General features: G+C 39.5%; 1 protein-coding gene across 2 annotated transcripts in view; it reads left to right on the forward strand.

The window, feature by feature from the left end:
• Positions 1-10,188, forward strand: part of btbd11b (BTB (POZ) domain containing 11b) — a 75,891-nt gene extending 65,703 nt beyond the window's left edge. The window contains exons 7-17 of one of the 2 annotated variants that reach the window (XM_082539938.1): positions 369-470; positions 2,164-2,257; positions 2,569-2,704; positions 3,741-3,961; positions 4,052-4,230; positions 5,672-5,777; positions 7,707-7,809; positions 8,269-8,350; positions 8,477-8,545; positions 8,668-8,781; positions 8,897-10,188. In XM_082539938.1, coding sequence (XP_082396064.1) covers positions 369-470; positions 2,164-2,257; positions 2,569-2,704; positions 3,741-3,961; positions 4,052-4,230; positions 5,672-5,777; positions 7,707-7,809; positions 8,269-8,350; positions 8,477-8,545; positions 8,668-8,781; positions 8,897-9,106 — 1,416 coding nt within the window. In that variant the 3' untranslated portion in view covers positions 9,107-10,188. The remainder of the gene's footprint in view (positions 1-368; positions 471-2,163; positions 2,258-2,568; positions 2,705-3,740; positions 3,962-4,051; positions 4,231-5,671; positions 5,778-7,706; positions 7,810-8,268; positions 8,351-8,476; positions 8,546-8,667; positions 8,782-8,896) is intronic. The other variant, XM_082539939.1, reaches the window with a different exon arrangement.
• The last annotated feature ends 4,255 nt before the right edge of the window (positions 10,189-14,443 follow it).

Genomic DNA, 14,443 nt, shown 5'->3' on the forward strand with positions numbered 1-14,443 from the left:
ACACAAGGGTTAAATCTGGCCAACGAGCTGAGCCTGGGAGAGGTCAATTCAGAGCGCTGTCAGAAAAAGCCAAAGCAGAGGGTGAAAAGTGAGGGTGGAACCATTAGGACAAGGCCTAACTAGACAGATCAATTCATCGTGTTCATTAGGAGGCAAACACAGTGGCGGGATGTCCTCTGCAGCCCCATGATTCCTGGTTAATTACTCTAGTTTCTCCTGTAGAGCTTGCTCTCTCCCCTTCTCCCCTCCCTTCAGCTGCTTGTCTTGTGCCTCGTAGGCCATGCAGTAGATTTAATGGCTTCGTATCTCTCTCCCTCACCTTTGTCCCTCCTACCTACCCAACCCACCTACCTGTGTCCCTTCCCCAGGTGCCAAACTCAGTGCACAAGCACCCCTCAGTCTTTCCCGAAACACGGCAGGCGACGCCCCTCACTTTCGCTGTGTTACACGGACATGTGCCTGTGGTGCAGGTAGTGACATTCTTTCTCACCTGTGATTCTCTCATCGTGACCTTTTGTTGTGCTTCAGCTCATGGTTGGTCATCATTGCCATTTCTGTCATCAAAGCTTCTCAGTGGTGATGATGACTGCTCTCCACTAAGAGTTTTCTCCTCTCTCTCTCTCTTTCTCTCTTTATTTTCCATTTGTGAAAATGACCTAGTTGCTAAATATATACAACATGAGCTTTACACATTTAAAGAGGGCAATTGTGCAGCCATGCTTTAGGTCAGCACATGGCTACCTCCAGTCAATTTGCACTTTTGAGCAAATGGATCAAACTGAGTTTAGCAAGTGGAAAATGGAAACACAGCAGCCTAATTGTTATCGAACTCATTTAACTATTTCTGTTTGCCCTCTGAGGGATCTGATTTTGAATCATTAAAGTCCAGCGGAAAATGTTTTGGTAGTGCTACAGTTTGGTCTTTGAGGGCATCAGAAAACTGAAACCCTGAAGTTAAAAAAGAGTCAATTTGGTGTAAAGTCATAGAAAGTATTACCATTAAAATGTAACAAATTCATGAAATATCTTTCATTAAGGAGATGGTCTAGATCATTATCTCATTAAAAATAAATAAATAAATGAACAATTTTAATGAAATTGATTTATTATCATCAAATATCCTGCAGTCAGTGTCATTTTAAGTCTTCTGTTTATTTCTGATAGGATCTGTTTATATGAAGAACTTGAAGAGCAGTTTACTTTCGCTGAAAATAAGTCTTCCTAGAAGTATAGTACAGGTGAATTATCTGAATGTTGATAAAGTAAAGTTAAACTGGACTGGCCTGAAAGGGTCCTGAATGTAGGCTGGTTCAATTCTTATTATAATCATACACATCTTAAAATGGCTAGAAATATAACAGGCAACCTGCACATTTCTGTGTGTTCTCTGGTTTTTGGGGAAGAGGTACTGAAAGACACTTGAAGAGTGCCTCAAAGAACCTATAACAGCATCCCATAAGTGTATGTGCCAGGCGCTAAATCTTTCAAGCCTTCAGAGCTTGCTAAAGCAGAATTTGGGCCGACAGTAACAGATTTTGCTGCAGCAGCCAGGTTTCTTTTATATCGCTGAAACAGCCTACATACGGTAAAGTTAGGAACATGTCTTTAGGTGTGGAAACATTGTCTGTATGTATTTAAAATATTCAAGAAAAAAGGATTCAGTTCCTGGATTGTCTGTAATTGAGTTTTTCCAGCTTTTTTGGTTGTAGTTTCGCTTCCTATTATATATATATATATATATATATATATATATATATATATATACATATTTGACACTATATGTATATATATATATATATATATGTATATATATATATATACATATTTGTACAATTTTGTAATGTGAAAATAAAGAAACTAATGGAAAATTAGCAACCTTTAACATGCAGACAAAAAGAAAACTAAGCTTAAAGTTGGCCAAAATTGACGATCATACATTTGACTTTCATCTATTTAGTTTATTTCTCCAAAAGTAGCACTTCTGTTTTAAAGAGGTAAAATAATAGGCAGTGTTTTAAACTAGCCAGTTTTAAACTAACCATCCTGACATCAAATTAGACTCATTAGCAAATGACTCTTCCTCTCCCCCTCACTCTGCTCTCTTGTCTTCTTCTTTGTCTCTCTCTCTTTGTCAATCATGCTCACCTGCATCCTCACCTGCAGCTGCTGCTGGATGCCAAAGCCAACGTGGAAGGCTCCCTGCAGGATGGGATGGAGAACTACACGGAGACACCGCTGCAGCTGGCTGCTGCTGCAGGTACTAAGACACAGCAGGACTCCCATCTTCCTGCCCAACTGTATCACACCATGCTGTCAGCAGCAGCTGGCCATCTATACTCAGCTGATAACAACACCTGAGTGTCAGCATGATCAGTGGCTGAATTACAAGTTTAGAAGCTTGCTTCTCCTGGGGGCTGGAAGAATAAAGACAAATAGAGCCATGAATGTGGAACAAATGATGAAACGTGTGCTTCTCTCTCATCTTTCTCTCGGTCTCATTTTCGTTTAATCTTATTATTTCCGTGTGTGTGTGCGTGTTTAACTGAGCCAGTCATTTTTCATGTGCAGGTAACTTTGAGCTGGTGAGTTTGCTGCTGGAGCGAGGCGCTGACCCCATGGTGGGAACTATGTACCGCAATGGAATTTCTACTGCACCACAAGGCGATATGAACTCCTATAGCCTGGCAGCAGCACATGGGCACAGGTAGGTGACGAATGCATTCATGTTCCCTTCAACAGCAAACATACAAGCACTGTGTACTGTGTACTCTTATTTATGTACAAACACAACTTCCTTAGAGGATGTCTGTAAAATTAGCACCACAGGTCTTCAGTTTCCTGCATGAGTAACCTCCTGTTGTCTTTCTGTTGTTTTCAAAGTATTGTTAAGACTTAAAACTCTCCAAAACTATTTTAAAAGTTTGGCTTAACAAAATGGCAAAACTGACAGGGTTACACTGCAAACAGTGTACTCTGTACAATACTGTATTGTCTTTTAATAATCGATCCAGAATAGTTTCTGTTAGTACTTTGCTTTACGAGCTTATCTGTATAAACGGTCTCTGTTTTTGTGTCTTTGTCTTTCTTGCTGCCAGTAAGCAAAAATTGTAATTAGCAGAGAATTTTCCATTTGAATGATATGTTTCCACTTCATTTTGTGTCAAATTATGTGGTTGTTCTTGCAAAGTAGGTGGAAATCATCATTCTGAAATATAGACCTGTAAAATATAGCATTATGTCAAAACCAGCAGTTTTTTTGTTTGTTTTTGGTTTTTGCTAGTTATTTTTCAGGCTAGACAGCTGTATTTTTGGATTTTAAAACTAAAAGCATCTTTATTTATATTTTGCATGAAATTGTATAAAAGCCCATGTGTGTAATTGCTGTTTACCACTGAATATAGTATACTTTACATGCCACAAATATAAAGCTCTTTGTATAAACCCTCTGGGTTTTTGTTTCTTCTTATGGACTCGTTCTCCCATTCATCAAAATGCAGCTATTTCCATTGATTTATTTTAACTTGCCAGCAGACTACAACAGTAACGACCCCCAATTACTATCATATCATGTTTAAGTCCTTCCATTTAAATAAAAAAATCTAGCCCACTTCTGATTCAGGGCCGGAGATGCAAACGTATTTTTGGTAAAAAAAAATCAGTCAAATAGAGTCCTGAAATCCGTTCAGTCTAATCGCAGTTTTTTTCTCTGCTTTTGTTCTTTTGCCTTTTTTGATTTGTAGAAATGTGTTTCGCAAGCTGTTGTCCCACACAGAGAAAGGGAAAGGAGATGTCTTGTCATTGGAAGAGATTCTCGCAGAAGGCTCAGAGCTGGAAGGCAGAAGCATGTCTCAGATGGATCTGATCAGAACTGGAAAAGCCAAACTTAAAGCTCTGAAGGAAGCCATGTACCACAGTGCTGAACATGGGCATGTAGACATCACCATAGATATACGGAGTCTTGGTGGGTTTTCTGGAAATGCATGCATGCGACTTCTACAGTATCTTATATTGTATGAAATGTATTTCATATTGGTGTACTTGTGAAACTTAGGAGTCCCATGGACTTTGCACACTTGGCTGGAGTCTCTGCGCACATGTTTCCATCAGCACCGCCGACCTCTGATCCAGGGTCTTCTGAAAGAGTTCAGCTGCATTGAGGAAGAGGAGTACACCGAGGAGCTCATTACGCATGGCCTGCCTCTTATGTTCCAGATCCTCAGAGCCAGCAAGGTACTGCCCTGTGTGTGTTTCCTGTTAACATAAAACACAGGCAAGTGTCACGACATATTGGATCATTACCGTAAAAGTAAGAACATTTTCTTCAGAGCTACACTTTAGTCTCCATCCTCTTAAGTGTCTGCTCTTCACTAAACCACAGTCATGTCCTCCTCTTTTTTTGTAGTAATGCTATTACATAGTCAGGTCATTAGCTTCACGGTGACCGACAGAGCCCCAGTGGCTTACTCAATATCTATTACGTAAAATGATAATGATTTCTGATAGACGCCCGTTCCTCTCTGTTGCAGTTTATCATATTAGGCCCTCGTCTCATTACTTCAGCTTAGGATCCCTTGGTAGGCAATGTTAGAGTTCACCCAGCTCATTGTTGTCCTTGTTCTGGCACTCATCTTAGCTTTGTCTGCTGTGACTTAATCTTGATAATGCCCTGATGGCATGATAGGTTAGCTGTCATTGCTGATATGAGAAAAAAAACACTGCACAGTTTCAGAGTGTGAGTGTGCATACACTCATATAACTGAAATACACAAGCAGAGCCACAGAGACTCACGTGCATGGGTCTGATACCAGCAGCATACCTCTCTCACATGCACACACGCACATACTCATATACTCGTACACTCCAAACATGCTATGCTTCGCTGGATTGCTGCAGTGTCAGTCCTTGTTTCTGTCTTGGTTGATGTATGGCTCGGGCCACTGGCCCTCATCTCTGAGAGAGGCTCTGCTTGCATCACCTTGAGGTCCACAGACATCAAGGTACAGGCCGTTTGTCTTTTCTGTACCAGACACTCTGTTGCCATGTTCCTCTGAAGCATTCATTCAGCCTCTTAGTGTTTAGTTCATTTTAGATAACGTTGATTAAATGTATATCTGTATATCTCTCTTGTCAGCATAGAAAATTTTGAAGACAATGCAGAAATACTTATTTGTTAGAAGTTTGTTACATTCAAGCAGGATGACTGCACACATGAGGCTTGTGCTGTAGCATGCCTTACCTTCACTTTGCCTCTGCACACACACAAGTGAAAAGTTTAGAAGGGTAAGAAAATCTCCTGTCTTTTCCTCTTAATCTCACTCCTACAGTAGCTCAGCCTGTCGCTGTATTTCCCACCACAGCAACCTCTAAGGACGTGTGGGTGTGAAAAATAAGTCTGATATCTATCTGATCCCCTTGTAATGTGTGAAATATCCATAAATACAAGTTTTACTGGAACGACTGCTTGAATGAAGTGGATGCTAAGCCTGGTAAGGCTGCAGAAGTTTAACCTCTCTTGGTATTTGCGTCGGGGCTGTTTGTGTGGGAGAGGCGCGCCGTGCAGTATGTGCTTATGCTCTTACATAACATAGACTCCTGGATGCTGGCTTAGCATGATGCATCCAAGGTGAGCTCTGCTTACCCTCTTCTGTCACTCTGTCTGTGTTTTGTCAGAATGAAGTGATCAGCCAGCAGTTGGCTGCGATCTTCACTCAGTGTTACGGCCCTTACCCCATCCCCAAACTGGCAGAGATCAAGAAGAAGCAGTCATCACGTTTGGGTGAGCATATTTCTTCATCATTTCATTTAATTATTAAAGTGTATTCACATACATACAGGCACGCAGCAGGAGCATCAGAATCATTTGTCTTGTCTTTTTTAGTCTGCCCTTACTAGTAAATGCAGATTAGAAAGTGTGCACGACACCATCTAGTGTTCAGAAACTGGAATAGAACTTTTCAGGTCAAAATTCCGAGCTGCAGAATTTTGAAGAAGTTGGAGTTCATAAACTCCAACTTCTTCAAAATTCTGCAGCTCGGGTCATAACTTGCACTCCGTTAAGTGCTCATATTACCGCAGTTCTTCAGCAGCTTCACTGTTTGCCCATAGAAGCCAGGATAAACTTTAAAATCTTACTTCTCACGTTCAAATGTATCCATAAATCTGCTCCTTCATATTTGTGTGACCTGCTCCATATCGCCACTGTTTCCCGCCCTCTCAGATCATCATCTGCTATTCATCTTACCGTTCCGTCCTCACACCTTATTACCAGAGATGGGCAGTAATGCGTTACTGTAATCCGATTACTTTTTTCAAGTAACGAGTAAAGTAAGTGATTACTATGGCAAAAAACGGTAATTAGATTACCGTTACTTTCCCGTAGGAACGCTGCGTTACTAAAACCATGATTTTTTTGCGAGAATGTCTCATGACAGTGACGTAAGCGAGTGCGACGTTCGTGACAACAGCTGTGTGCAGATCAACAATGGATCATATATCGAGTGCGGGAGAGAGTATGAGCGTGCAGCATTTAAAGCGTGGAAGTACTGACCTTACTTTGAGTTTGATTCCATAAAAAGTGACAAAAACATTAGTGTCCCTTGTGCGTGGGAAAAAAACTTCTTTTTACAGCGAAAAAAACCCCCTAAACTTCCAAGCAAGCACCGAGTAGCTACGACATAATGGGAAACTCACAGAGAAACTCGCAGATTCTTCCACTGACCGCTGCGGCACACCTGCACCAGGGTAAACCTCCGCCTACCCAACTCCTGCTTTACAGGTGAAAATAGAGCAACAGGACCGCTGAGTCTTTGACTTTATTTATTTTCTGCTGTGTTTTACTTGCATCTATTTGAAAGACTGAGTGTAAACACACACACACACACAAAAAATTATGTGCTGGAATGTGCAGAAAATAGGTTTAAAAGGTTTAAAACAAATTTCTTCAAGTCAGAGAATGTTGCAGATAATTACATTTTTTGCTTGATGCATAAAGTTAAAAGATTAAAACTAATAAAACAAGTTTTAAAAAGAGACTTTTCCATTTGATTACATTTTGTATGATGGATTATGCAGAAAAAGTAGAATTGGGCTGAAAGATCTATCGCTTTATCACCTATTCAGGTTGTAAATCGTGTTTTTAAAAAAGTAACTAAGTAACTAAGTAATTAATTACTTTTGAAAATAAGTAATCAGTAAAGTAACGGGATTACTTTTTTGGGGAAGTAATCAGTAATTAGTTACTGATTACTTTTTTCAAGTAACTTGACCAACACTGCTTATTACTATGGGGTACAGAGCTTTCAGTCGCTCTGCTCCCCGGCTCTGGAACTCTCCTCCTCCTGCACTAAGAAATATTGACTCCCTCTCCGTATTTAAGACACAGCTCAAAACACATCTGTTTAAACTGGCTTATTCGCTTTAATGCTGATTGTATCTGTTGTCACGCTCAGTTTTGTAATTTTAACTTATTTTATGTATTTTATGACTACTGTTCCTTTTATCAATTGTGTTTTTTGTAAGGTGACCTTGGGTTTCTGAAAGGCGCCCTCAAACAAAATGTATTATTATTATTATTATTATTAATACAATCAGCTGCATGGAGCTGAACTGGGTGTAGAACGAGTGACAAGGCTAGGTTGAACACTCCATTTGCTCTTTTTATGAAAATCAGAAAAACATAAAGTTTTTCTGGTCATGTGTCTTTCAGATCCCCACTTCCTGAACAATAAAGAAATGTCTGATGTGACCTTTTTGGTGGAGGGGAAACCTTTTTACGCCCACAAAGTTCTGCTTTTCACAGCTTCCAACAGGTATTTAAACCTCTGCCTTTAAAATGCACATGTTGAATGTTTACACAGTATATTTTGTAACCCTAAGGTCCTGCTAAATATGATTACCCCAACTCTGACTTGTTTTTAATATAGCAAAATACTTTTGATTTAATGTGTTTGTGAGTTCTGATGTTTTGAACTTTATCAGGTGAATCTCTAGTCTTTTTTTCTTCTTCTGTAATCTTGAAGGGATTTTTAACTCTATTTTATTTTATTTATTTATACCAAAGTAGGGTATAAGTAAAGGCACATAAGGCAAATTACAATATTATAGAAAGAAGTAATAGAATGGCAGTTAATTTGGTCTCCACTCTTGTGTATTCTCCCTGCTGTTGTATGTTAGTAGTGTTTATTTCCATTCAGTGAGTTCTTAAAACATGACCAAGTTAACCAACCCGTGATATTTCTCTCCTTTTGTCTCTTTATCATTCTCTACAGATTCAAAACTCTTCTAGCTAACAGACCATGTGGTGAAAACACATGCATTGAAATCAGCAATGTCAAATTTCAAATATTTCAGGTAGTGTTATTATGTTTTGATAAGGCAGACATTGTAAGTAAATGTTAGCCACATGTTCCTTTAAATATATATGTTGTGTTTTCTTTTCTATGTGCACTCTGTAAATTATGGATCTTATCTTATCAGCTTGTCATGCAGTATCTGTACTGTGGAGGGACAGAAGCTCTGCACATCAGGAACACTGATGTTATGGAGGTTAGATCATTAGTGTCTTGAGTAACGGATCATAAACATGTCTATCATCATTTCTTTTTAGTTAAATAAAAAAACTACAATTTGAACTTGAATTTTGAGTTGTTTTGTTGTTGTTTTTTCAGCTTCTGTCAGCAGCAAAGTTTTTCCAGTTGGAGGCGCTGCAAAGGCATTGTGAGATTATCTGCTCTAAGAACATCAACACAGACACTTGTGTTGAGATCTACAATCACACCAAGGTAAAAAATTAATACTGTGCTGTGAAGCATTTTGCGGTGTTGCAGTGGTGCTCAAGTGACGTAAAATCAGTGATATTCTGAAAAAGTTGATATATATATTCTCCCTGTCCTTCAGTTTCTCGATGCTCCAGATCTAGCATCCTATATAGAGGGTTACTTTCTGAAGAATATGGTAATCCTGATTGAGTTGGAGCCCTTCAAACAGCTGCTGTATGACGCACCACCCGACAGCCCCGGCTGTGACATCCTGCGAGACTTGGAGAAAACCTTAGCTATTCGCATCCAGTCCATCCACCTGTCCTCCTCCAAGGGATCAATTGTCTGAACTTCTGAGTTTCCTAAACCCAGAAACTAAGAAGATTTAGCAGAGAGCAATCAGAATTGTGACATTATATTTATATGCATCTGAGCAATGAATGATTTCGAGGTGAAATCAGGTGTCGTGATCTTGCTCTCCATGACGCTCATCAGTTGCTAAAATGCTTCTTGTTAGCACAGATGGTTAACACGTCTGTCTGTCTGTTTGCCTTGTTGATACATGTCTACTAACATGACATTCATACGATAGCTGTACAGTATTATGCCACAACTTGCCAATAACATATATGACTGTAACTGTGTCCCTTATTCAGCAAAAATCTATCAGCTAAGTAGTGTTACACTCTGTTACAAGTCAAACTGATCAGGATCAGCTGAGGCTACAGAAACTCAGAGGAGAACATTCAACCGATGTAATGAGGTAATAAACAACATCAGCATAATGTGATAAGCCATCAGTTTATCCCTGGATATGAGGAAGGAAGTTCAGCCTCACGTTTTTATTTGCCTACACATGTGGCCCCTGTACAGACAAGTTCATTTGTATATTTGTCAGTCACTTACTGTAGACCTGAGATGATTAATCCCTAAAGCCAAACAAGACAACCAGCTGTAATGTGACTGAAGCACGTAACTTTAGGCAACTTGGTGGGAAAGAGGACTTGTTCTTTTACCGTAACTCTGTAAATATTGTTCATAAAAACAGAGCTATTGATAATGTAAGTTAATGTATATATCCACAGATGTTTTCTCATGTGTCTTACTGTTACTGTATTGCTGTAAAAACAAAAAGCTCATCTTTTAAATATCTATGCTTAAATGTTGCATGTCAGAGGAGTGACTTGTTTTTATGTTTGAACTGTTGGACGATTACATTGAGGACCTGTTTCCACACTACCTTCGTCCTCAGCATGGGTCACTATAAATGTGTTGTGGTCACATGGTGTCATCATTGTGTGTGCAAGAGGCTTTGGGTCTGTTTAGTCCTAAAACTGAGAACGTTACGATATCAAATGTTCTCCAAGGATTGTGAAACCGCATTACTTGTATGTGTGTGATCTTTCCTCTATAAAGATTAATATCTATGTATTTGCTTTCAGATTTATTTGATGTGGTCTCTGGCCTAAAAATCTGAGCATGGGGACATCTATAATTCTGTCAGATGTAAAATTTAAAGGTTCCCCTGTTAGTATTTTGTTCTCCACGCCTAGAAGGTTAGATCGCAGCTGGTAGGCAGTTTAATGTGGCATCACAAACACATGTGCAAATAAATGAAAAGACACACACAAAACATGTTAATTCCTCACAACACGCTTAATTCATGGAGTCTCTCAGCTGACTGTAAAATGTAAATTAATGTTCATACACTGCATGCAGTGCACTACACCTTGGAAAATTTGTAACTGTTAAAAAAAAGACAACATTTCAGGGTCACATTCCAATCAACCTAATATACTTGTCTTTGGATTATGGGAGGAAACATTGAGAATCATAAAGTCAAAGGGAGAACATGCAAACTGCACGCAGGAAAGGCCACAGGACTTCAATACAACAGTGCCAACCATTACAGCACCAGCTGCCAACCTATTGGAACCCATCCAATTAATTTGCTAATGTGAGGTTTATAAGCACCATGCTTCTGTTTTCACAGCACCTTAAATGCTGGCTGTACATATTTGAGTCACCCCCAGGTCAGTGGTATCCCTGAGGGCCAAAAAACTTTAAAACCTCTTAAGCCCCAAAGAGGTTTCTGAGCTTCCTGCTCGAAAATGAAATGCCCAAAATTAATTGATTATTTCTCTGCAATTACAGACTCTGTGTATACAATCTTGGTATCAAAATAAAGCTAACACTTGTGAAATTTCATCAGAGGTATAAATATTGCAGCAGATATTACTGTGTCAAAGTTACTGGGACTGAACACAGAAAAAGTAAGTAGATCTTATCCTCGCCTAATTTTTTTATTTATTTTTTAGCATATAACCCTTTTAAAAATATGCCTCAAATCACATTTAATTCCAGAAATTCAGTAACCAACATATAAACATAATCTGTGCAAAGATTTATGTTTCTAAAGTGAAGCAGTGAAAAATTACAGCACTGTCAATACATGAATATCCAGACGTTGTATAAAAATGTCAAATTTTGGCACACATTGGACACTATGTCAGTTTAATTCTTTAGGTATTAAAGAGCAGAAATTAATTAATTTTACTAAGAGGCCTAAAAATGCTTGTTTTTTCAATATGTATTTTTGAAGAATTAACCACGCATTTACATGGCAAAGGGCCTTTTCTGCCATGTGCATGGAGAGTTTAATTGGCCTCTGGCCCTTTAAAATCTGAGGGGCTGTAACTTTGGTTTCTTTTGGCCAGTTAGCATGATTGACACTCCTTTTTGATTGTTTGAGCCAATAGGGTCACAGAAATTATGCCATGTTCACTCACTTCAACCAGTCAGAAGTTGCAGGGCCAAAACCCACATGGGACCAAATTTACTGCATTTGGCGCCTGTCCAGTCATGTGTCTGTAGGTGGGTCTAAAATGGAGGTTGTTGACGGAAATAGCCCTGGGGAAGTTGCCACAAAGCTGGAAGGAGGCAGTGATAATACCAATACGTAAACCAGGGAAAGAAGATACGAAACCAGGAAACTACAGACCAATAGCATTAACACCCAACGTCTGCAAAATAATGGAGAGAATGATAAATGAAAGATTAGTGTTCTATGTATGTCTGTGAAGGCTCTCAGTCATCCAGGTCATCGTAGTCAAAGGAGCTTGCAAAGAAAAGCGTCTGGACTTCTTTAAGTTGCTTGAAGACGTTTCACCTCTCATCCGAGAAGCTTCTTCAGTTCTAAGGTCAAATGGTGGAGAGTCCCAGATATAAACCTAGTGGGGGTAACCCCCCACAGAGGGACAAAAGGACCCCTGATGATCCTCTAATCGCCTGAGCCAAGGTGTGAAACTGGGTGTGGGTCCCAATCAGCCAGAGTTTCGGGTGTGTTCATTGTGAAACCTGGCCCCACCTTATCATGCGAATTCCTGAGGTCAGATGGCCCAGGATGTGAGTGGGCGTTAAGGCGTCTGGGGAGGGATCTCAAAACTGGATTATAGATGGCAGAGAGTTGGTGTCGTAAACCCCGCCTCTGTTCAAAGATGGTCGCTCACAGTGGACATAGATGGATTCTTTCACTCCTCTTTCAAACCATCTGTCCTCTCTGTCCAAAATGTGAACATTGGCATCCTCGAAAGAGTGTCCTTTATCCTTAAGATGCAGATGGACTGCTGAGTCTTGTCCTGTGGAGGTGGCTCTTCTGTGTTGTGCCATGCGCTTGTGAAGTGGCTGTTTGGTCTCTCTAATGTAGAGGTCTGGGCATTCCTCGCTGCACTGTACAGCATACACCACATTGTTAAGTTTGTGTCTTGGCGTTTTGTCTTTCGGGTGAACCATCTATGTCCACTGTGAGCGACCATCTTTGAACAGAGGCGGGGGTTTACGACACCAACTCTCTGCCATCTATAATCCAGTTTTGAGATCCCTTCCCAGACGCCTTAACGCCCACTCACATCCTGGGCCATCTGACCTCAGGAATTCGCATGATAAGGTGGGGCCAGGTTTCACAATGAACACACCCGAAACTCTGGCTGATTGGGACCCACGCCCAGTTTCCCACCTTGGCTCAGGCGATTAGAGGATCATCAGGGGTCCTTTTGTCCCTCTGTGGGGGGTTACTACCACTAGGTTTATATCTGGGACTCTCCACCATTTGACCCTAGAACTGAAGAAGCTTCTCGGATGAGAGGTGAAACGTCTTCAAGCAACTTAAAGAAGTCCAGACGCTTTTCTTTGCAAGCTCCTTTGACAGTGTTCTATGTAGAAAAGAAAGGATATTTGGCTCAGTATCAGAGTGGAACATGAGATAAGGAAGGCACAAGTGAATAAGGAGAGTGTGCTGGCGGGCTTTTTTGATATAGAGAAAGCGTATGATATGATGTGGAGGGAAGGTCTATTGATAAAAATGAGGGAAATGGGTATAAATGGTTGAATGTTCAGAGGGGTTAAGGATTTTTTGGAAGGCCGACGAATAATAGTAAGGATTGGGAGGAGTTATTCGGAGAGTTTGCCAATAGAAAATGGAACGCCACAAGGAAGCATAGTTAGACTATTGTTTTCACTGCTGATTAATGATGTGTTCCACATAGAGGGTGGAATGGGGTTTTCACTTTTTGCAGACGATGGGGCAATGTGGGCTGAATCGTAGCATAAACAATCACTCACTCACTCACTCACCCCCTCCCTCACCCCTCCCTCCTGGCTCACAGCTTCTTCTTCTTCTTCTTCTTGGTTGGCAAACAATGTTAAGGAACAGCTCAGTGGACATTTAGATGAGAAAACATATTTGACACATTTGGGGAAAATACTAATAAAATAAAAATAAATAAAATAAATGTTCCCTTTAGAAATCTTTTTTTTTTTTTTGCTCTATAAAAATAGTTGTTTTTCTTTTTCAATCACTCATCTTAGCAGTAGGATTTACATGAAAAGAGAAACAAATTAAGTTTGAGTGAAAATGTACATTTTTTGCACTCTCTGGTCAACTGACTCAGTGACTCAAATGACCCAAAAATCCCGATTCACTTTGGTTAGTGACTCATTCAAACTCAATTCAGTAAAAAGAATCACATTTACCATCACTACATCCAACTTGGTCTTGAGTACTGTTCCTGAAATAAACATGGTCTCTGTTATTTCTAGAGTAATAAAGTTTATTTTAATAAAGACAGTCCAGCTATATGCTATCAAATATGTTATGAAAATAGGAAATATGGTAAAGAAAATACATTATTGTGTATTAGAAACTGTTTTTCAAATTTCTAGAGCATTTCTAGAACACCCATTCTGTTGTATTTTTCAGACCAGTGTTAACCAAAGTGTGAGCAGTCACCACCTCATGGGCCATGAAGATACTGCAGGTGGGCCCTAAAAATTGCAGACGTTTAAAAAAAGATAAGATAAGATAAGAAGAACTGTATTTATCCCGAGGGAAATTCTTTTGTCATACACATGCTCAATGTAGCAAGAGAGACAGAGGAATAAGATATACAATATATATAATAAGAATAGTAGTATACAATAATATACAGAAGGATAAAAATACGTTTAAAACAAAATCAGTTAACTGAAATACTCATTTATTACAAAATGTAAAAAGATTTAGTAGACAGGGACATATCCCATATGGAAAAGATATATATAAATCTTATAAAGTTTGTATCTGTCTTGTGTGAAACTTGTATGAAAAGCATACAAGAGTGAAAACAGATATAAGATCCCTTGAAATATT

The sequence above is a fragment of the Aulonocara stuartgranti genome, assembly GCF_965226115.1.
Source record: "Aulonocara stuartgranti genome assembly, chromosome: 7".
Classification (NCBI taxonomy): domain Eukaryota; kingdom Metazoa; phylum Chordata; class Actinopteri; order Cichliformes; family Cichlidae; genus Aulonocara; species Aulonocara stuartgranti.